At 40.4% G+C, this 22,757-nt stretch overlaps 1 protein-coding gene across 3 annotated transcripts in view; it reads right to left on the reverse strand.

Moving 5' to 3' along the window:
* Positions 1–2,090: 2,090 nt before the first annotated feature.
* Positions 2,091–22,757, reverse strand: part of unc5b (unc-5 netrin receptor B) — a 76,641-nt gene continuing 55,974 nt past the window's right edge. Inside the window, exons 2-17 of one of the 3 annotated variants that reach the window (XM_015040752.1) lie at positions 22,323–22,553; positions 21,930–22,073; positions 21,515–21,618; positions 19,992–20,172; positions 18,492–18,659; positions 16,722–16,886; positions 14,023–14,055; positions 11,042–11,236; positions 9,556–9,918; positions 9,385–9,472; positions 8,950–9,124; positions 8,639–8,878; positions 5,495–5,644; positions 4,797–4,961; positions 4,534–4,712; positions 2,091–3,018 (exon numbers count right to left, since the gene is read on the reverse strand). In XM_015040752.1, the coding sequence (XP_014896238.1) occupies positions 2,853–3,018; positions 4,534–4,712; positions 4,797–4,961; positions 5,495–5,644; positions 8,639–8,878; positions 8,950–9,124; positions 9,385–9,472; positions 9,556–9,918; positions 11,042–11,236; positions 14,023–14,055; positions 16,722–16,886; positions 18,492–18,659; positions 19,992–20,172; positions 21,515–21,618; positions 21,930–22,073; positions 22,323–22,553 (2,747 nt within the window). In that variant the 3' untranslated portion in view covers positions 2,091–2,852. The remainder of the gene's footprint in view (positions 3,019–4,533; positions 4,713–4,796; positions 4,962–5,494; positions 5,645–8,638; positions 8,879–8,949; positions 9,125–9,384; positions 9,473–9,555; positions 9,919–11,041; positions 11,237–14,022; positions 14,056–16,721; positions 16,887–18,491; positions 18,660–19,991; positions 20,173–21,514; positions 21,619–21,929; positions 22,074–22,322; positions 22,554–22,757) is intronic. The other 2 variants (XM_015040754.1, XM_015040753.1) reach the window with 2 other exon arrangements.

Genomic DNA, 22,757 nt, shown 5'->3' on the forward strand with positions numbered 1-22,757 from the left:
CACCGCCCCGGAAAAGAAGAAAACTAAATCGCCGTTAGACCACTTCAGGATACAAAAATCAAAAACCCTATGAATGCTGTGATCTGTAAAAATAGAAATACTCTTGGAGGAAACAAAAGAAGTTGGAAATGCTTCACTTTTCCTTTGTACTTGCATAGCACTTACAGAGAGAAATGACAGCTCCAAATGATGTATACATTTTTTTTTTTTGTTTGTGAACACCAATCTGCCCCCACAAATGCATTTATTCACGCAGGCTCACTTCATTCACACAAAACAGTTTGCATGACTCACAGCTGAAGAGGAGGGATACTGGCGCTGTTTTGGTTTCTGTCTTTTTAAAACTATAAACACTTGCTTCTCCTTTCTTGGAGACACAAAAGAGAAAGGAAAAAACTAAATCTGTGGAGGATGAAATTTCATTTTCTCATCTAACAATAACTGATCGATCAATAATGATAATACAAATAGCTCGAGGAGCCTAACCACAGAGCAGGCAGCTCAGGAGAAAGATCGTCAATAAGTCATCACTGTGACATAAAGGAGGATAGAATGTCTTACAAGACATAATTAAGCTTGTGTTGCGGTAAATTAACATATATGGTCCCTTGCTGCCAAATTGATTTCAGGTAAGGCTAATTTATTCTATAATCGTCTCTTTTTCAGATGCAGCAAAGCAGGGGTCCTATATATTATGATGCCTCGCAAAAGTACTCATCCACCTTGAACGATCCCCAATTTTGACATGTAAAAACCATAGACATCAGTATATTCTATTGGGAATGATGTCTTATAGACATTATTGTGAAGAACGACAAAAAGGATATATGATTTTCAAAGGTTTTTTTTACAAATTGTTTGGAGGGATGTCTCGACCAGCTCTGCACATCTACAAACTGGAATATTTGCCCACTCCTCTGTGCAAAATATCTAAAGCCGAGTTAGGTTAAACAGAGAGCAAACTCTTTGGATTTTGGGTGTGGACTTTGACTTACTCAGTCTAACACATGAGTAAGTTTTAACTCTAAACAAGCTCTGGTGTTATGTTCAGGGTTAGTTGCTAGCAGATCCATCTTCCAATCCACTCTGACCACTTTTCTGGTCATGCTGAAGAAAGCCATCCCCGTAGAATGATGCTGCCACCACCAGGTTCCATCATGGGGATGGTGGGATGTGCAGCATTAATTTTCTGCCACACAGTTTTCCATATCTGACCAAAATAATCTCATTTTACTTGTTTGCTATATGGTTTGTGACAAACCTTTAATGGAATTTCTCATACGTTTCTATCAGAAATGCCTTTCAGTTGCTCCTCACCCATAAAATATGGTTTTCTGTGAACTTATTTTCCCATCTGAGCAGAGGATCTGTGTAGCTCCTCCCAAGTTAACATGGGCATGTTGACTGCCTCTCCTTGCCTGGCCTCCCAGGGTAGTTAGAAAGCCGAATTTTGGTTGATTTGAATATCAGGGTAAAGAGGGTTGAGCACAGATGCATGGCACATTTTCACAAATTCTTATGTGTTAAAACTTTTGAAAACGATCTATCTTGTGGCTGGGAAAATGTGGAAAAAAATTCAAAGGGTGTCAATACTTTTGCAAGGCACTGGAAATGTTAACATTTTGAATCGGTGCACAAAATAAAAAATATAATTATTTTTCCTATCAATAACCACCATCTATTCACTTTGCTGTAGAATGAAAATACAATAATCCAGAGCAGCTCAGTAGCCTAAAGAAGCACAAATGGTAAAACAGGTCCTATATGATAACTCTGTCAGTAAGAATAAAAAAAAACAAACAAAACAAAATGCAATCCACAAATATGGATAATAAATTAAAAAGCGTTCCCCAAAGGAAACTTTTAAGGGATGATTCAGTTTATTTTCAGCAGATAGGGAGCGTAGCAGAGCGATGGAGGAACGCAAGGAAACATGAAAGAGAAACACCCCGGTGAGTCGGAGCGATATGCCAAGGCTTTGAGGCGTTTGTTGGGACAATAAAAAGAGTCAGTCTAGTTATCTGCCAATCCTGAAACAAACTTTGCAATTTAATCTCCCACCATTAAAGAGAGGCAGACCCTTTTTTCCCCCTCCCTTTTCCAGCCAGAAGCAATATGACTGAAACCTTTAGGATCCGATTCTTATCTGTCCGTAAGACGAGAATTCTTCGCCTGCCTGTTTTCGAGTCGATTAACGACCACTTTGTCCATGTGTGTATGTATTTTGGGGAGCGCACGCGTGCGCGTGTGTGTGTACGGCTGCAGGCAGGTTGGTGCAGCCTGTCAGTCACGGCCTACTCTGAATGAGAATGAAGAAAACAAAACCCTGTACCATGAGATGAAATGGTGTTGAATCATTAAATCATGCACTTCCATGCTGCTACTGAAATAATCCCGTGTCAGCAGTTAGCTGCGTGTTGACTAAATGGATTTCTGTAGCTTAATTTAAAACAATGTTATTAAATATGTAAGAATAATGTAATTTTCAGCACTTATTAACACGTTACATCACAATCTTGGTAGACTTTGCAGCATTTGTTCAAGTGGGTGCGCCCAGAACGGTTTTCCATCTTGCAAATCCAATATTGCTTTGGAGAGCTGAGGCTGAATCAGGCTGGCAGTTGGACGGCACACATGGGGACGGGTTATGGTTCATATGCAGCTACAATGGCTGGTCAGGACTCAGCAAAAGAGTGGGTAGTACAACCAAAATGCTCTGCTGATGAAAGATCTGTGTCAGCGTGTGCATATTCATAGGCAAGGATTCTCATTTTCATCACTGCGGTGGAACGAACCCCCTCCCGAAACAAAAGTCCTAAAATGTCTTGCTTGGTCTTGTGTATCTTGGTCAATCAACAATCCCCATCTGTTGTCATGACAACCAGCACTTCACTTTTGCCCATCTCCTCCAGAGCCGTCGCCAGAGAGACCAGGTCTGCGTCACCTTGGTGACACGCTTCCCATAAGTCCAGCAGAACACCTGTGGGGCTGGGCTTTGTGGCGAAGTAGTTCAAATACCTGCGACGGAGGAGAGGACATGTTGAGAGAAGACACGCAAACTTAATTTCTAAAACATCATAACAGTAACAATTAAAATTCCTGTTCTATCTTTAAAAAAAAAACAAACAAAAAAAAAAAACAACAAAATCACAGGTTAAGAAATTTCTTACGTCTTTGGAAATTTAGGTACAAACACAGATGTATATGTGTTAGTTGGTGAAAATTAAAACGTTACCATATATTATATCCAGGTACACTTCAATGATTATGGGTTATGAAAAAAAAAAAACTCCTTCTCACCAAAGAGCAACAGAAAGATGTTTTAATACAGAAACGTTGCATTATGATCAACACAACCACGGAGAAGACAGCAAACATAACAGTTGTCCAGAATACAGCCAATAAAAAACTCCACAAGGAGGGCACAACACAACACGGTCATCGAAAGAGACACAGGCTGTTCTAGGATTAGAAAATAGAGTGGAAGGAAAAACTACAGTTTTTTTTCTTCTGAACTTGGTAGGATTGCATCCTCTTATGTTGGTCATTTTTAGGGAAAACTAAATCATAATGCTTTGGTTTCTCAGGGAAAGTTTAAAGATGTTTTAAACACTCTTTTACTGGGATAATTTATTGGATATTCCCAAACAGAACTTTGCACATGTCCATTCAAAGCAATCAGGGCTTCCTCTATAGCTAGGCAGAGCCACAGGCTGATCACCTCCTCGCCACTGATGCAGTAAAAGGAGCCCAGAGTCCATAGAGTGTACCACAGATGGACATAAATCTCTGCAGCCTGACATTTTTATATTGAATATCATTTTTATTCGTCCTGAGAGCATGTAGTCTACTAAAGTAAAACTAAGTAATGCCAGTTGTTCACAGATCTTTCGCACATTATGCATTTAATTTCTGAACCAGATTTACAATGCAGATTACACTCAAGACATACAGGCACAAACACACTCATCAAATCCAGCAGATGAACAAAAATCGGCTCTATATTTGTTTTTTTTCTGACAGGTTGCAGCTGTTTTCCTCTCCAGCCCCAATCAGAAAAGATGCAACCTGGAATAAGGAGTTGAGGAAAATAGTTTTGAACAGAGAGCTTAATGTCTTGACAAAGGCTGTTCTCATAACATAAAGAGCAACATTAGATTATACTGGAAAGGAATCTAGTTTGTAGCTCTCTCTATTTGAAACGTTGTTTGTTTTAAAACATTTGTATTCTGAATTGAAAATACGCACATTTTTCTTCTCAAATCTTTCAGGTCAAATGGGATTTTCATTAACAGTACTAACTGTGCTTTATTTTAGTGAGCTGCACATAATATGGTTTGCACAAATGTAGTTCATACACAGAGCTCTGTGAATTTGCTGCTCTGGTTTTCGTGCCATTTTTGAGATGGAAAAGTCTTTACACAGATTTCTTTTCCTTCCTTCCAAAGTGCTGGTGAAACTTTCTCTTGACAGCAAATATCCATCATGTATAAACCATCTCACCCAGACACGAACATGTGAGATGGATCTGACCTGTCAAAGCCCAGACTGCGAGCCAGAAGTCTCCAGTCGCACCCTCGAGCGCTGGGCGCGTCCAAGCTGGCGCAGATCTTCTGTCGGATGGAGTCGGGCAGGCGAAAGGCATAAGGTCCCACCTGAGAGGAAGGCAGGCAGGTGCTTCCCGACGGGAGTGGTGAGTGAGGTGGGAGAGTCTGTTTTGACAGAGGAGTTCAGATTAACCGCGGTGTAAACACGTGAGTGTCAGTGCAGCTGAGGATCTGTGTCGTAAACATTACCTCCTGGATGTCCGTGTGCAGCTGGAATATCTGTCCCTCCCCTTCCACCTGCCGGACGCAGATCTTGCAGGCGAGCTGCGACACGGCCAGGCTGGCTCGCTCCAGGCTGAAGGTGCAGTGTAAAGGTCTCTGGCTGCCGCTCCAAATGTGATAGAAAGGGATCTCCTGTCGCGCAAAGACGCGTGTTTCAAACCTTTTGATGCACAGAATCATCCACAGGGGCATCTGGTTTCTATTCAAGGAGCAAATGTTTCCTACAACTGTTTGATTGCGATTTATTTCAAGCGCACAAAGCCCATAAATTAGGACCGCTATCAGCTTTCCTGTTTGTTTATTCTGAACAGATTCGGACTGTAATCTTATTTCTGCAGTATCTAGTCAGTGGAGAGGCACGATGTTTACAGCAGCGCTGAAAGAAGCCCCACAGAATATTTTCTCTGATAAGAAAAACTCTTAAAATTTAATATTTGCTCACAAAATTTCCAATCAGTGCTTTCTGCTTTTGTGCCATTTTTAATCATTAACATTTAATTGTTTTTCATAGACTTATTTTATATTATTAACAAAAAAAAAATAACAGGAAGATTCAGTTTAGACGTACAAATAACTTTGTAGTTGCAAAATCATCAAATGACAGAGCTTTATTTGTCTCATGAAGAGATGATCCAAAATGAATGCAGAATGTTTTGGTGAAGCACCTGGTACTTGGCCAGAAGTTTGCTCCTCCAGTGATTGTGAGGAATGTCGTGGATGGACAGGCGGAGGTTGTGGTAGCTGTCTTTGAAGAACAGCGGCTTCGGGTCTTCTAGTAAAACTCCACCCAGGCTCCTCTCCAGATCCAGGACTTCCTGCGTACAGACAGACAGAAAGCATACCCAATTAGGAAAATGCTGACTTTATCACTTTAATGCATCAAGTTTTGAAAAATGTTTCGCTTAAATGTAAATGCAAAGTTTGTAGGATGCAGGAACAGAAAGTGCAGACTGGTGCAAAAAACAAAACAAAAAATTACCAAGTATATTTGTCGATTTCTAGTGCAAATATAACTCTCTCTAACATGAGGAATGTTTCTTGATATAAGAGAAATGATCTGTCAGTGGAACTAAAATTTTTTTCCATCAAAATCAAGGAATTACTTTCTTAAAACAAGCTCCCATGTCTTGCAGAAAAGTTACTAATAAGTTATCTTTTGCCTTACTTCAAGTGTATTGAGATATTTGCACTACAAGACCAAAAATACTTGGTAGGATTTTGTTTTTGAATTATAAAAGTTAGGCAAACTTTAATCTCGTGTTTCTTTGGTGAGCATTTTATAGAAAACTGACTATATTTGAATATTTACCTGCTCAGAGTTCAGTTTGTTGTTCTCCTCGTTTTTAGAACGAAGTTTGTATTATTTTTCTACTCTACTGCTCTGTTGTTTCTTGAGGGATTTGAAGGTTTAATATTAATGTGCTGAAATTTAATTTGGATGCATAGCTGGAGAAAGACTGACAGAGGCCATGTGCCACTATTGCCACGAGCCACTATGGAAATAAGGTATATTAGCTTTTATTATTATTCAGAGGCATGCATCCATATTTTGACCCTTTATGACTTTTGTTTTATTGTTTGAGACTTTTAAAGTAAATTTTATACAACATATGTTGAATGTAAATTTCTACCCTTATTTAACCAAAGGGAGCTTCTCTACTTTTATGCAGTATTTGCAATTGTTGGTGCAATTAATTGTTAGGTGATCCATTCAGTTTTCCTTCTCTTCCTTAGCTGCCTCTTTTCTCCATGGGTCCAACTGATACTATTAACTTTGTGTTAACTTTGGCTACTTCAGTCCTGGAGGAACGATGTTCTGCATAGATATTTTCCTGCCTCAACACACTTTTCCTTGACTAAATCGTTGGCATGCAAATCTGTCAACTGGCAGAAGAAATTTGAAACAGGTGTTGGACCACAGACACACGTATAGCTTGCAGAACACCAGCCCTCAAGATCTGGAGTTCCTGGGTTTGACTGTAACACTCCAAGAACCCAGATGAGTATTTTGATCTACAGAACTTCAGTGCTTCTGTTTGTAGCTGTCTCTATATTCTAGATGGATTTATTGACAAGCTTCTGGTGCCTTTGCATTTTTCTATCTTACAAAGTAATCTTTACTGAGTGCTTCTGTCTCTTTCTCTCGGTCTGAGTCATTGGCAGACATACTATTTTCTGCCATTAATTATTAGAACTCGCTCTGTTTTCCCCTCTAAACAGAAATCACTGCTTAGAAGGGGTGGAAACTTAATGAAACACTTAAAAGAGAGAAAAATGAACTATTTTCTAATAGTAACAGTAGATGCTTTAGCAATAAACAAACAGTGAATTCTTGTGTTAGTTTGCTCTTCAAAACTCCAAGAATCTGGATGAATATGTTGAGCTTTAGAAAGTGTCCCTGTTCCTGTGGCTCTGTGTTTAGCTGTCTTTTTTCTCGATGAAACTTTTTAAGGTGCTCCTGATACCTTCAGCTTTTTACATTTTCTTTTACACAGAAAGTTCTTCTGGGCCGTTTTCAAGTGTTTTTTCCTGCCTTCTGCTCTTTTTATGTCTCAAGCCAGTAGGGGCAGATTATCACATGCGTTAAACCTGATTTCTGCTAAATGTTTCTTCGTATTAGAAGGAAGTCGTTCACTTTCAATGTGGATCAATATAAGCGACTCCATGCGACTTGATCATTAGGAATAAAAGATTAACTGAATTTGAGTGTAGCGTATGTTTTATAATTGGAACTGCAAGTAAATGATGATCATTGGACCAAACTTTATTCAAAAATAATTGAATATGAATTAAATCAATCTGAGTTACACTACTGTGTTTGTTTTAATCCACTTTTATGAACATATATATATTCCATGAAGAAACCATTAAGAGCGCTATGAAGAAACATTAGCGCAACTTTAGCTCTTTTAGAGACAGTCAAACCTGAACATTAATTTTAAGCGTCCCATGTGGCTTAGAAAAAAGCTTTCCGCAGATAAAAGTTACTCAAAGAGCATGTTGGCTGCAAATAGCTGGGATTGGTGAGACAGGCTTTCAGAAGGCTTCAGCAGAGAGGAAAATAAAAGGTTAGAAGAATTTTCTCAAACACAGAGAAGCCGAGTTAGTGAAGCAGTACAGATGAGATCATGCAGACGGAGATTTCTTCTGACATGGAGTTCATTAGAGACACAGTGCAGGAGACAATAACACCAGAAATGTGAGCCATGAAAGCAATTAGATATTCTGAAAGTGGACCTTTACAATGGTTTTGAACTCATCACCTAATTTAAGACTTGAATGCAAACCAGCACCGGCAATCACAGACAGGATACAGCTACAAAGCGGCCGCCGTGGTGTGAAACAGCGTCTTAGTGTTTTATGTGCCTATTTAAAAGCACTTTTAACAATCAAGTGAATTCAAAAAATTATATTCACACAGTTTTGAAAGGTCAGCGTATAATAGAGCCTTTTGTTATTTCTTTTTCCCATTTAATCAATCATACTAATAACCCTAATGTGCTTGAGCTCACAAAGTGATGCCCAGAGGTTCTCCTTGAGAGAGCGGAACGACGCTTCCATCGATTACAGCAAGTCATCCAGGTCCTGAGGCAGCAGAGCAACTCCAGACCTTCACAGCACCACTAACATTTTGACTTTAGGTACAGTCATTTTCTTTAGATCTAACAGGATGCACACAAAAGGTTCTTTATTCCCTTTAATCTACAAAATATTTGATATTTTCTTAAAGGCAACGAATGCTAAGGCAAGCGAGGCCTGCAGAGCATTTATATGCTGCGGAGGGCAAAACGGGAAAGTCGGAGCGGCACCTTGAGCGCGTGTGGCGTGTCATGGATGCAGTAGATGCGCAGGCTGTAGTCCAGGGAGAGGCATGGCGCGCGGGGAGCGAACAGAGCCAACTGCAGGCGCTTGCAGGCCGGCCGCGGAGGGCAGGACTGGCCCACCAGGCTGTACGTTCCCAGCTGCTCCATGAGGACATGGCAGCATTCCTCCTCCAGCTGCAGGTAGCAAGGAGACGACAAAGTCTCCTCCCCGACCGTCAGCACCTCCTGGAAACGGCGAGTGGAGTTTGACTTAATTGTAAAATAAACGATCTGAAAACAGCTTAGGGATGACTTACCTCCCATGCTCCCTGGTGCGTTTGCGTTTTGAGCGTGAGGGTCCAGTCGGGCGTGGGCGTGTCCAGCTGAGCGCAATGGGGAAGCGTCAGGACAACAGGCCGGTTCAGCAGCATACTTGATGGACCACAGCTCACCACGGGACTTAGCACAGTCTGGCTCCCCTCTGAGGGTAACCTGCAAAACCCCCAACACGTACATGTTTGCAACGAATTGCCACACTTCATTTATTAAAAGCTAATTGCCTGAACAGCTTGGAATTCGCTCAAATTTCTGACCTCGGGAAAAGAGACTCCAAAAGGACTTTTTTTTTTTTTTCACGGCAGCAAGCCTCGCATTGGAGAAGTTACTGATTGAGGTGAGAGAAAGGTCTATGCTGCCCTGCGGCTGCTGAAGGAGGGTGGGGGAGAAAAGGAATAAAGATGAAGGACACTCACGTTGTTTTGTCCCACTTGTTAATAATGAGGTACATCTCGTAGAACTTCCCCTGAGGGATTGTGCCAGGCGGGACCAGCAGGCTCACACCTTTGGGAGAAGACGTGCCGACTTGTTTAATCTGTAATCAACATCGCCTGACATTGGCTAGTCTTTCTTGGAAGGAGTTTTACCCGTGTTGGGGATGGTAAGCCGTCCACCCAGATGCCCCAGCGTGGCGCTGGTGCTCAGCCCCGGCTCTCTGGACAGCGTGTGGCTGTGAAACTCTCGCTCTCGGCCCACGGTGCCCACCGACTTCAGGCTCAGAATCTCGCCGTCGCCAACGCCCATGTCAGCCGGGAGCTCCAGGGAGGACAGAGTGGACGAGTTGTACACCTTGATTTTAAGACTGGGGAGCGGGTCCAGCAGGGGGGAGGTGGTCATGGGGATTTTGTGCGGGCTGTCGTTGATGCCCTGAGGCAGCGAGAAGAGTGGTCCGCGGAAAGCACCGGCTGTCGCTGTCAGATCCGGAGGAGCCGAGGGGTGCAGAGGATTATCTGCAAACATAGGGGTAAAAATGGGGCTTTTAGGACTGGAAATGACACAGGCGGGGCTGAGAGCGCTCACAGTGAGGCGAATAAAATGGATTAATGTTGCTAATTAATATTTGATAGCCAGAGCAGGAGAAAAGACACTCTGATAAATGCTTAAAGTGTGAAAAATGTCATGCATTAAGGAGGGATCCAGACTTGACTGAGAGGAGGTAATGGTACATGGGAGCTGATTCATAGCAGGATTATATATAGTAATGCGATGGTGAAATATAAGAGGTACTTCTTTGAAAAGAATAGCAAGAAGAATATAGAAAGTTACATCCATAATGTTCAAAATCAAAAAGTTCACCGAGTGCCTATCAAAAGCATTAATACTCCTTTAACGTCATATATTGTCACAATAAAACACTAAATTTCAGTGAATGTCATTGGAGTTTTATTTATCTGCAGATACAGTGTTCAAGTTCAAGGAACTGAATATTAATATACAACACCAGGTCCTTTCTAATATTTCTGTTAAAACTGTAGCTCAAATGTGGTGTTTGTCACGCACAGTCAGGAGTTTATGTTTTTATTTTTTGCAAATAAATTGTAATTATTTTGTCAAGGTAAATCCAGTGTGTTTGTGTTTAAATGCCCTAGTGGAAATACACGAACACAATTTTCTAAAAAGAAGACACAAAGTGAAGTTTTTTTGCTCGTAAAGTAGAAACTTTGATGCTCCTCAATAAAATACATCAAAATCAACTGCCGCCAGAAGCATGATTAAGAATTTGCTGTTCTCCATCCAATCAATGAGCTGTTTTAGTAAATCTGTATAGAAAACCCCAAAAGCCTGCAGCTGTAATTACAACTGTGGTGGTTCTGCAAGTTCTTAACTCAAAGAGGCAAAAAACAAATGCATGCCACACTTTTCAGATTTTTTTTTTTTTTAAGTTTGGAAATGTTGGATCATTCTCCTTCCACTGAGCAATTTTTTTTAATCATCAAAACAAATAAAAAAAAAACAACAACAATAAGATGTATTGAAAATACAGTTAAAATGCAAAAAAAAAAAAAAAAAAAAAATGTGTGTGTGTGAATACTTCTCCATGGCCCTGTATGGATGTAATGTGTGCAAACTCACCCTGTCTGGGAGGCTTGTAGTTGCCGGGATGAAACGCTGCAGTAAGAGCAGATGAAGAATCTGTGATGTCTCCGTGGAGATGGCGACATCGGCGGCGATACGCCAGCACACCCACACCAAGAGCCATGACCACCGTCAGCAGCAAGGCTACCACCAGGCCTGTGTACACCGCTACACCCATACCAGGAGACAACGCTGCAGGGGAAAGGCAGACAGTGTAAGATGAGACAACAAGGACGGAGATAAATCATGTTATTATCTACATACTGCAAAAAAAAAAAAAAAAGCAAGTTGTTCGAGTTCCTGCTGAAACTACACAATGACTCTGAAGAAAATATTAGCTTTGATAAAGTAAACAGGGCTGAAATAATTAATTGATTACTGAAGTCGACTAATTTAGTAATCAGATAATCATTAACTGGAGCATAAAATGGTAAGGACTAAAACATGCCATTTGCTAAGAGAACAACGTCCTCAGAGAACCAAACTACATTTTGTATTTAAGATGAAAAACATTCTTTGTCTGTTCTACCCAGAATTCTTAAAGGGGCAAAATTTTTAGTTTCTCCTGATTCAAATTCTTTAAAAAGAAAAAAAAAACAAAACATACTAAGCACCTTTCACTATCCAGTTATTAATCAAAAAATAGTAATGTAAAGACGAAGTCAGCGGCTACTAAAGAAAAATTCACAAACTCTAAACAAGTTAAAATAGAATGACATAAATAAAAGTAAGAGCTCCAGTTACTGCGCCACCTGTGATTTTGTTAGCAACCATTTTCTATCGTATAACGTTTTCCCTCTGAATTAACAAGCAAGAATAAAATCATGGATTGCTGAAATCCCCAGCAGACAGCAGCGATCTCTGCTCATCGCTATCTCAGTCCGACTGCCTCCAAACATTTTACAATACAACAGATTGCAGATGATATCAACAGTCCTCAGTGCAGGCCGGTGGCAGAATGCTCTGAGCGTAAACCACATGGGCTGAAATACCCCGAGCACCAGAGTCTTTGGTTTGACTTCAGCCGGCCAAACTGTTGCTGTGCATCATTCTCGACCCTTCTCTCTCTGTCCACATTTCCTGTCTGTCTTTGTCACCTTATGTGCAATCCATAAAAACGCCACAGAAACCTTTAAAAAAAATAATAATTTTTGATCAAAACTAGTGGTTAATTTATTGTAATTTATCACATTTCAATCAGAAACCATATATCGACAATAAAAAAAAAAAGTAGCTAAATTATTGAATAAACAGACATATGAGCTCAACAACAATGAAGTTTACTGTTTTTAATTTGGTATATGGATTACTCAGCCATCAGATTAGTGCAAAGTGCAATTATACAAATCCATGCCACACTTTTCAGATTTCTACTGGTCGAATAAATAGAAAGACCTGTTGTTGTCCTCCACTGCACAGTTTTGTGCTGGTTTATAACATAAAATCTGAATAAAACGTTCTGATGTTAGTGTCCGTAAGTGTGGCTGTGAGCTGAAACACGTTTGGAAGCAGCTATAGATTTTTGCACAGACAGGCTACAACTTCTCATGCATTTCTTCACAACATGCTGACCGTTAAAATGCACCCCGTGTTCAGTTTAAAGAAAAGGGTTAATAGAGATCACCTCATTAATTAACAGCCTCCTTCTACCGAGAAGAGACGCATCTCATCCCAAAAATAATCACGAACCGAGGTTGGCTGTGGGGGGGTTATTTGGCCCCAGCTTCACCTGCACCCTGTTGAGCTCGCTCAGCCTCCCCTGCTGGGTGATTGGTTTTGACTGGTCAGTAGGCTGTGCACCGCCTGCTTAGCCCAGACTCCCCAACTCTGGCAGAACCAGACGCACGTGAGCCAGTCACACCACAGCAGAGAGGAGTCAAGAAGAGAAGGAGCAAAGTTGGCGGGAGGAAAAAAAAAACAAAACAAAAAAAAAAACAAGAAGACGTAAGACAGGCTGGTTGAGAGGGCTAGATGAGAAGCAATTTGGCAAAAAGGACAGGAAGGAGGAAGATAAGGTTGTGATTTGTGGAGAGGCATTGTACGTGTGTTGAGGAGGGGAGATAAGCATAGCCAAAGACTCTTCAGCAGGAGGAGAAGAAAGCCGGAGGCAGGCGAGCTGGCAGAAGGGAGCCCCGTTGCTCACGTGGCGCGACTCAACCGAATCCGACAGCCGTCCACACTTATTACAAGAAATGGAACAATAGCGAATTAGGTGCGTTGCTGCAGCTACTCTCCCCTTAGTCCACATCGCATTAAGCCAGAGGAATTACCATCAGTTCGAATGTAAACCAAGTCACACAGATGAACTGAGAAGTCAAATGTTTTAATGCCAGAAAATAATCTGACCCCTGTGTGGGAGTAAAGGAGGGAAACGTGATTAAGTTCAGGTCAACGTTTCAGCACGGTCCACGTTTTACTGATTTAAACCTCCGGAGGCTTCAGGGCTTTTATAACAGAACATAATTAGACACAAAACGGAACGTGGATGGATGGATGGATGGATGGATGGATGGATGGATGGATGGATGGATGGATGGATGGATGGATGGATGGATGGATGGATGGTTGGATGGATGGTTGGATGGATGGATGGATGGATGGATGGATGGATAAACAAATGAGTGGATGAACATGGAATAACATACAAAATAAAATCTTGAAACAAACATTTCTCCATTCTCTATTTCCTTGTCCCATACTTTTTCACGCCTGGAAAATTCCTGAATGAAACTCGTCTAAAAGCTGCCAGACTGTGTAGGACGCCTGTTTCAAACAGACTAAACAACATCAAACTTTTCTGCTGGACAGGAAGACGATGCCTGTCTTCACTAAGCACCATCTGCGCTGACACAAGACGCAGAAGATGCTGACACACGCGTTCAGATTCCCAACGTGTATGAACACACATTCGCTCACACACGTAAAGGAGAAGGAGACAGACAGAGTGGAAAGCAAAGTCGTGTGGAAGGTGGACTTACGATGGCTCGCATGTTCTATTGAGACCTTTTTATCTGTTAGAACGAGAGAAAAAAGAAACAAAAACAGAACGTAAGGAAATGGGAACAAAAACATAAAAAGGGATGAACTATTTATGCAAATGAAAGATGCAATAATTTAATGCAGTAGAAAACTTTTTTGCTCATTTATGAGCAAAAAAAAAAAAAGTAATAATCAATGATTTAAAAATGACACTTGTATTTGTGTGCTACAAAGTAAGTGACACTATAGATCTAAGCAGACCGCTCTCTATCCCCCGCAGGGTAAATTATAACCTTCATCCCACAAAAAAAACCCCCAACATCTGTCCCAATGGGAGCAGTAACTTCCACCGTGAATCATAACTGAACAGTCGGAAGAATATCAAACCCATCTTTCAGGATTGTGTCACTTAGCAGATCTCAAATCAAATAACTTTCCCTCTGCAGCATCATCAAAGCACCAAATGGTTTCCTGGAGTTCGTCTTTCGTCCAATAGCAATTAGAATCTAGCAGGGATGTAATGAGCGCAACGGGTGGAGATGTCTCACAGCATTGTACATTTATGACGAGGGGGAAAAGCGGGACCGAGCGCTGGTGATTTGATCATGTGAATTTCATCAGAGCAGCTTGTGACCCGCGGAATAATCATTTAAACATGCAGGGGGAAATCAAGATGTCACCTGCAGCCTGCCATGTTACACATTTACAGATCAGGAGAACATCGATTTGTGTGTTCCCTTTAAGTAAAAACCACCTCAGAGACCTTCTTCCTGATTCCCTCCTCAGAACGAGAACAGATCAGCTGTGAAGAAGCCTCTTTCTGTCAGGACTTGCTTGCTTGTCTGACAGATCTGAAGCAGAGAGCTGCTCTGAGTGTGCGTGCCATCTTGCAATATGAATAATGCTCACAATTTTAGGGAACTTTCTCTGTTGGGTTGGATTTATTGTTTTGTCACTTTCTTGTGAGTTTGTCTATGAATTGAATGCATCCCTCTGTCTTTTTGGTTGTGCAGCTGTGAGATGCGAATGCGCTGTCGGTTGGATTCTTCCCAGCTCGTCACGGGCAGCACATTGGGTGTCAGAGTGAGTCTGACTCACTCTCATATGCTCTCCTCTGTGCTAATTTTTCGACTTGGCCGTGTCATGCTCACTTCCCACTCGATCCGCTCTCTTAGCCCATACTTGCACCGGTTTTCCTTTTCACTTCCCCCTTTTTTTTTTTTTTTTTTGTTGAGCTTTTTAGATCTGGAGCGGTTGCCTTCTCTTTTTATAAAGCTAAACATTTTCCTCATGAATCATCTGTCTGTCTTGCTTTCATCTCTCGAAACGTCGGCGCTTTAGTGGCCTAACACCCCTGGAAAACTGCTTTTTACAAAAAGACAGCTTTGAAATGCGCTTTGCTTTACAAAACGCTGAACTAAGAGCAAAGAAATCACTGCAGGCGAGATTTTTATAGTTATCATATGAACGGCCACCTGAAGCACCAAACATGCTCTCAAGGAACGGACACCTATGGCTCTGACTGAAATAGTCTTTTTAGTACAGCAGGTTAAAAAAAAAGTACTGATCACACCACACCTTGTGTAAGAAAATATATATTTCAGAAGGTGCATTTGACTTGAAAATCTGACCAGACGTCGGTAACAACGATAAATATTCCCAGTAACGAATGAGATAAACAGTAATATTGTTGCGCTAAGACCATTTCTAAATAATGTGTTGAGTTTTATAAAGAAATATTTACTCTAGGATTAGAAGATATTTTAAATATCCAAAATAAAACACAGATCGAGTGAAATATAAACAATAGAAACCGTAAATAAAATGGATTATGACTTGTCTTTATACAAAATTGCCCTTTAAAAAAACAGTAATCACCAGGATGGAAATTATCAGGCTCATTTTAATTCCTCATGTGATTAATTAATTAATTGTGTATTGTGACAGGTTTAAATATATATATCCACAAATTAAATTCTGTGTAAGACATGACACCAGCTGAAATCTGTCACGAATTAGGAAGCAATTTTGCTTCTTATCAATATCAATATCAGACATTCAGTCCCAATCTACTGCCTATAAAAAGGTTTCCCATTATCAAGTGTCACTAAAGGATGTCGTTGTTTTCAACTAACGACATCATCTCTACCCCATTATTTCGAGATGATGAGACCTTAAGCTTGTTTTGTTGTGACGTTTTAATTATCTGATCATTTTGAGATGGCAAACTCTGAGTGCTTGAAGTAAGATGACACAGAAATGTTAAAGGGGTCTTGAATTTTCCTCGTAAAACAAGGCTTCAGTTCATTTAGACTGTGTGAGAGAGCAATATAACAGGAGGGCTAAAAAAGAACGTAAAAAGTTGCTATTTGGAAATTTTGGACTGACAGTAGGCATCTTCTTATTACATGGAATACACACAGAGACATTTGAGTAATCCCAGCTATGCAAACCAAACTAACAAATAACTTGCGATTGTAAGGAAGTGTGAATTTTGTCGGAACATAACAGTAGAATCTCCTCTTACAGCGACTGCTCTTTCAAATAATGTTTTTTTTTTTTTGCAGGAAGGTCAATAAACAAAGACTAGAAAATCGACCAAAAATTCAGATTGGCGCATTAGTACCAAAAACTTTCTACTTTGATCCACATTCATGTAAAAACCAAGAAAGTTCAAAAAGAAAAAAAAAAAACTTACTTCTTGCACAAAGGCCCTCAGTGCAGTTTTTGCTCTCCATCATGCTTCCGCTACAGTGCTTCCCTCCATTTATTGGCAGCGGGGCTTGGCACTCGCGACTGCGCCAGTGGGTGCACTCTGTCCCACAGGCGGACCACTTTGCCCACTCTGTCCAGCCTCCGTCCACTGGAAGGACAGAGATGTGAGTCATTTTACAGCCCAGTATTTCCATTAGTCCAGGTAGAGGAGGATTGGACATGACGTTCTCCTGGCATCTAATGTAATGGCTGGAAGTGTCTGAGTTTGCTGAGTTGGACTCTACCCAGATTCTTACACATTTATTCAGACTTTCAGATCATTTTAAACAGGCAAACATAAAAAAGAGTGATTTGGTTTCACTATTTTAATGATGTTTGTGCATTAGAGTATTCTAAACATTCAAAGCTCTAGAAATTTGCACTAAAAGGCTCAAAACATTGTAAATGTGCATGCGCCATATCCTCTACTTATATGTATAGGAGTTGTTTATACTATCAACTTGAGATAACAAAAACCTGAGCTTTTTTGCCAACATAAGTTTCAATACCCACTATATGAAGATATCACAATTCTGACCTTGTTTTGTAATGACAGAAAATTATCTTGTTTTGTAAGAATAACATTTTTCTTGTTTCAGTGTTTTCAGATATCAAGATCACAAACATGTTTTTGTCATGATAGCAGTTTTACTATATTATTCTAAGTTTTTTTTTAATTTGAACAGTTACATTGTGTCAGTTATCTCATTAGGTTAAAAGCAGGATTCAATGTTAATTAAATGGTATTTACAATATATTTCATTATCTCATTATGTAGATAAATACTATATTCCAAGCTTGTTTTCTCATCATAAAAATGTGATATTATTATCCCAAGATTTTTAATTATGATTACAGCCTGAGTGGCTCATTGTCATGAAATGAGTCACTCGTTTTTCATTCATATTTTATTAGCTTATTTAATTGAGTCAAAAATTTCTTGATTGCTTGTTTTGTTGCTGTGTTTTTAATTTGGCTTGTTTTATCAATAGAGGTCTCTCTTGTAAATTATATTTCAAAGATTTAAACAATAGAAAACTAAACATATACAGTTAGATAATTAGAAAATCAGGTGACAAAATGTTCAATAAATTCAAATTTATGTTTCTCTTATTTGAATTTGATAAAGACCGTATGTTATTTACTCATTTTAAGCAGTTTTTCATGTGAACATTGCTTCTTCTCCACAAAACATTCCACATTTTAACTCCTTGCACAGCAGCACAAAAAACTTTTCCAGAAGTTTTAAAATTATGAGCACCCTTACATGATAATTTCCTTGCTTTACCGAAAATAATGTTTTAAGTATTATCTGCATTATCTTTTACCTCTCAACAAAATTTGAGCTGTTTAGAATTTCACAGAATCAGCAAAATTCCATATGTCAAGCTGCAAAAATAACGATCAAGTTTGGTCTCTATGCCACACATTTTAAATGACTTCAGCTTCTTCATAGAACAGAAACTGCACAGAAAACAGAATACAGAGATGAGTCTGGAAGCCCCAGTTTTTCCCATCTTTAAACTAAGCTGATTCAATGCTTTTAAACAGTGTGTAGGATAGGAACCATAGTCTAAAGGAGCTTTGACATACAGCAAAGTAAAGATGGTCATAATGGTGAATGACTGTATTCCTTCTTCCAGCAGTTACAGTTTTGAGCAAGAAGCCTTTTCAGGCTGTAGCACAAAAGAGTTTGGAAAGGTTTCTTCTTTACCTGGGCACAGTGTGGTGCAAGTTATTCTCTGCACCTGCGGGCCCTCACAGAAGATTCCTCCGTTCAGAGGGGCCGGATTGGTGCAGCTGCGTGTACGACGTTGCCAGCCATGCCCACACCGAGCGTTACACTCTGACCATTCAGTCCAAGAAGACCAACCTCCGCTAACTGACACAGAGACACACAAACAGCAAAACCTCTCAGTTTTCCTGCTTTACGTTTAGGAGGAAGAAGCCTATTACTCCAAAAGCAACATAAAAAAAAGCCAGATTATAGTTTACACGTGTACTCAGAGACAAAGATCTTCATTTTTGAAGATATGTCCTGTGATCTAATGATAAAGTGTTTGGTCATAAAAATCAGTAGCTGCATTGTCCATTGATCATAAAATTGTGTAATTTGATATTTTGAAAATATATTGGCGTAGTGGAAACATGACAATTTTAGAAAAACTCCCATTTTTCAATTGGAAGTTTCGGAGATAGGATGAGGTGGTTTTATGGCTTTATCGAAAGTGGTTTATTTCGCAAAACTGCAATGGAAACACTTTTTTTTGCAACACAGGAGTCACATGATCAATAACCGGATGTTGCCACTGGAGCAAGCAGAAGACAAGAAGAAATAGTCGGAGGATCACCTCATGTTTTTTAATGGCTTTTCGCTTTAATAAACTTATTCCTATGTGATTTAATTGTGTTTCTTATTTAAGAAACAGCGCAATTGTAAAATTATGTTTTTCAACAGTAGTGCAACATCATATATTTGTAATGGAAATGCAGCTAGTGTTATATTTGGGGAAAATAGTGGGAAGCTTGTAAGCCCCAAAATACCATTGGAGGTGGCAGCATCATGTTTTGCAGTAGGAGGGACTGGTGCATTACACCACCTAGGTTGCGGCATGAGGAAAGAGGTAAATGGTCCTTCAGAGCAGACAGTGACACTAATAATCCCGCCAAGTTAAGTTACAAAGTTACTTAAGAATGACAAAGTCAATATTTTGTCAAGTGACCATCAGAAAGCCCTGATCCCAGTCTGTTAAAGAACATTATGAGTGCGAGGCGGCTAATAAACCTGACTCAGTTAAAACATTTCTATGGGGAGGAATGGGCCAAAATCACAGCCAACTATTGTGAGAAGTTTATGGAAGGAAAGTCAAAACGTTTAAGTTAAATCGTACTGCTTAAAAGGCGATTCCACTAAGTTAAGTAACTGTGTATAACGCTTTTCAGTTTTTGGTCTGGTTTGATGTCACACAGAGTGAAAAATACACTATTTCTGATACCTAAACATCTGATTTCAACTGTACATAAATATAGATAAAATTAGATAAAAGTGTTTTATGTTACTGCTAAATCAAGGAACACAGGAGTGATTATGGTGACACAATTACCTCAAATGCTCCTCGACTCCACGAATCAAAGTTGTGGACAAACAATCAAAGATGAGTGAGATGAGGTTGGAGGAATGAAAAAGACAAACATGTGGTGCAGCTTAAGTTACCATAAACAATGAGAGTGGCTGTGCTGCTCCGCCGTCTGGCCACCACATTTCTCGCCACGCAAGTGTAGTTTGCCGTGTCTGAGAGTCTGGCCTGTTTGATGATCAGGTCGTGATCAATAGTGATCAGGAAATTGGAGTCCTGTGACGGATCAATGACATCCTCGTTCTTCAGCCAGTCCACCTTTAAATGACGCAAGGGAAGAGAAAAATTACTTGCTGATGTCATTTATCAACAGTTATTAACAGAGGCAGATATTCAGGTTTAAAAACTGAAATAATCAATTTAATTTCTTTAATGCTTTTAGCTGAAAGTCCCTAAAAAACTGCACAAATCAGCAGGTGTTTATGCAGGAACATGACTCAGCACGCCATCCACAGAGCCGCTCAGTAAACACGATAAACCTGCAGGGTATTAAGACTCCACAACACACGGTGATGATCAAACACTTCTGAAACTTTATCATTCTGTCTGAGGATAGAAAGTCTGTTGGTTTGTGTTGATTCTCAAACTCCGGCTTTAAGCCTCTCTCTAATCAAATGGCTGCTTTCCATACACAGGTGCAAGTCAATTAAGTTGACTTGCAATTGATTTTATTTGATGAACTTAATTGAAAAATTTTGAACTCTAATGTATACATTTGTACATGTTTTTAATTATTTCTTGGTTCGGCTGACGGTGAAAAGTCAAACTCAGTTTCTTAGCGAATTACGGAAAACCAATAAAATATGATTTTAAATGAAGAAATGTCAACCTACTGAAAAGTATGTCCACATACGGTATATTATATGTACTTAGTATTTGGTTGAGCCTCGTTTTGCATGAATTACTGCATCAATGTGGCGTAGCATGGACGTGATGAGCCTGTGGTTCTGCTGAGGAGTTAAAGAAGCCCATATATCTCTGACAGTGGCTTTCAGCTTCATTGCATTGCGAGGTCTGGTGTCTCATCTGCCTCTTGACAAAACTATATGGGATATTCAGGATCCATGATTAAATTGCAACAATATAAGCTAACATTAGGTAAAACATTAATTCCTTTATTAGCTTTCATCCAGCAATATGTGTAAGTTTAATTGTCAGTCACATAATTTTCTATTCTGTTTTGTCTCCTATATATAATAAAATTATATCAAATTTTTCTCTCAAGTCACACTGCAGTGCTGGGTCATTGGTGTGAATGTCCAAGTCAAGTCCAAAGCATTTTATGACTTCTTAACTCAAATCCATAACTCTGCTTTTTTGATGATGTTCCAATTTATTGAGAAGAGCAGAAATTATTTCCCTCTTCAGGTGTTTCATATCACATATGAACATTTGCTGTACTGCTTTAGTCCAAGAACATAAAGTCTATCTGATGTGTTGCTGAAGAATCAGCATGTGCTAACGTATATGCCAATAAAAGAGCTCTTTTATTGCCACATTGTCAGACGGCTGCAAAAGTAGGTGTAAATATTTCACCAAGAGACGAACAACAGTTAAGTGAACATGTTAAGGTAATGTTGATGAGGAGAGAAACGCGTACCTCCGCAGCGGGCATGCCCTCCGGGGGCCGACACTGCAGCAGCACCTCCTGCTCCAGCCGCACTTCCCTCCCGAGGGGCTCCTGCTCGAAGTTCTTCCTCAGGTCTACAGGGGGCGACACACGTACTGTGACTGACACGCAGGCTTTCTTGGTGACTCTGTCTGCCACACAAACTCTCTCGCATGCTATGCAAAGCCTCTGTCACCGAATCGCATTTTTCACTCCACACCCTCATAAACATGCAACGTGTCAATCAAACCGCAGCATGTATTTCCATGGGGGGACCGGCGGCGGGATGCTGCAGCCAATTCATTTGCATTTATGCTTAAGCTGACACATACAACAAGCATAAAATCAGGAATGTCTCCTTTCTTTGTCTGTGTTTCACACAAGGACCGACAGCCTTGATACTGACATGCAATGCGAACGTAGGCACGGTTGCTCTTGGTGGTGCCGGCCGAGCTCCAGGCCACACACTGGCACCAGTAGTCCTCCAGGCCGAACAGCTCCTCCACCTGGGTCCGTGACACAGAGATGTCCACTTCCCTCACCACCAGACCTGCGCAGAGAGGGAAGAGGGAGGGAAACCGCTGAAGCAAATATTACACAGTGCATGTAAATTATGCAGTGGCTGAATGCCAGAAGCAGTTAGCGCGCACATTAAGTCCTAAAGGACCTAATGGATTATATAGCTGAAAATGATGTTGGTAATTAAGTTTGATGTTTATCTCTGTATAATACAAGGTGACATTACTGTGTGTGTGTGTGTGTGTGTTGCTGTGTTTACAGTTCTCCGCGTTGTGCTTACCTGTGAGCTGGTCCAGGCTCTCCCTGGTGACGTGATCGTTCTGATTGACCCACTCGCCGTTACATTTGAAGTAGATCTGGGTGGCCGGCGACGCCCGGCAGCGCAGCTGGACCGGACGGTTCTTCACGATGAAGGCGTCTTCGGGTTCCAGCAGGAACTCCGGGAGGGGCTCCGCTGGAGCTGACGGGAAGGAGTCGGGCAGAACCTCGGCTTCGCTGTAGTCGCTGCTCTCTGAGAAAACAAACAAACAAAAACAAAAAACACATGCCAGATGTCATTCAGTGTCAACATCCTGCTCCTGGGTTATAAGAAATACAGGACATTTTTTAAAAAACTCAGCAAATCCGGAGGCAGTAAATGTGCAGCAGCTTATCTGGTGAATCTCAATCCAACTACAGGGTGTTAGGTGTATTTTGGGAAGCCATTTAAGGTGTT

Source organism: Poecilia latipinna, unplaced genomic scaffold, assembly GCF_001443285.1.
Source record: "Poecilia latipinna isolate Pla-1442-1.1 unplaced genomic scaffold, P_latipinna-1.0 Scaffold525, whole genome shotgun sequence".
Classification (NCBI taxonomy): Eukaryota; Metazoa; Chordata; class Actinopteri; order Cyprinodontiformes; family Poeciliidae; genus Poecilia; species Poecilia latipinna.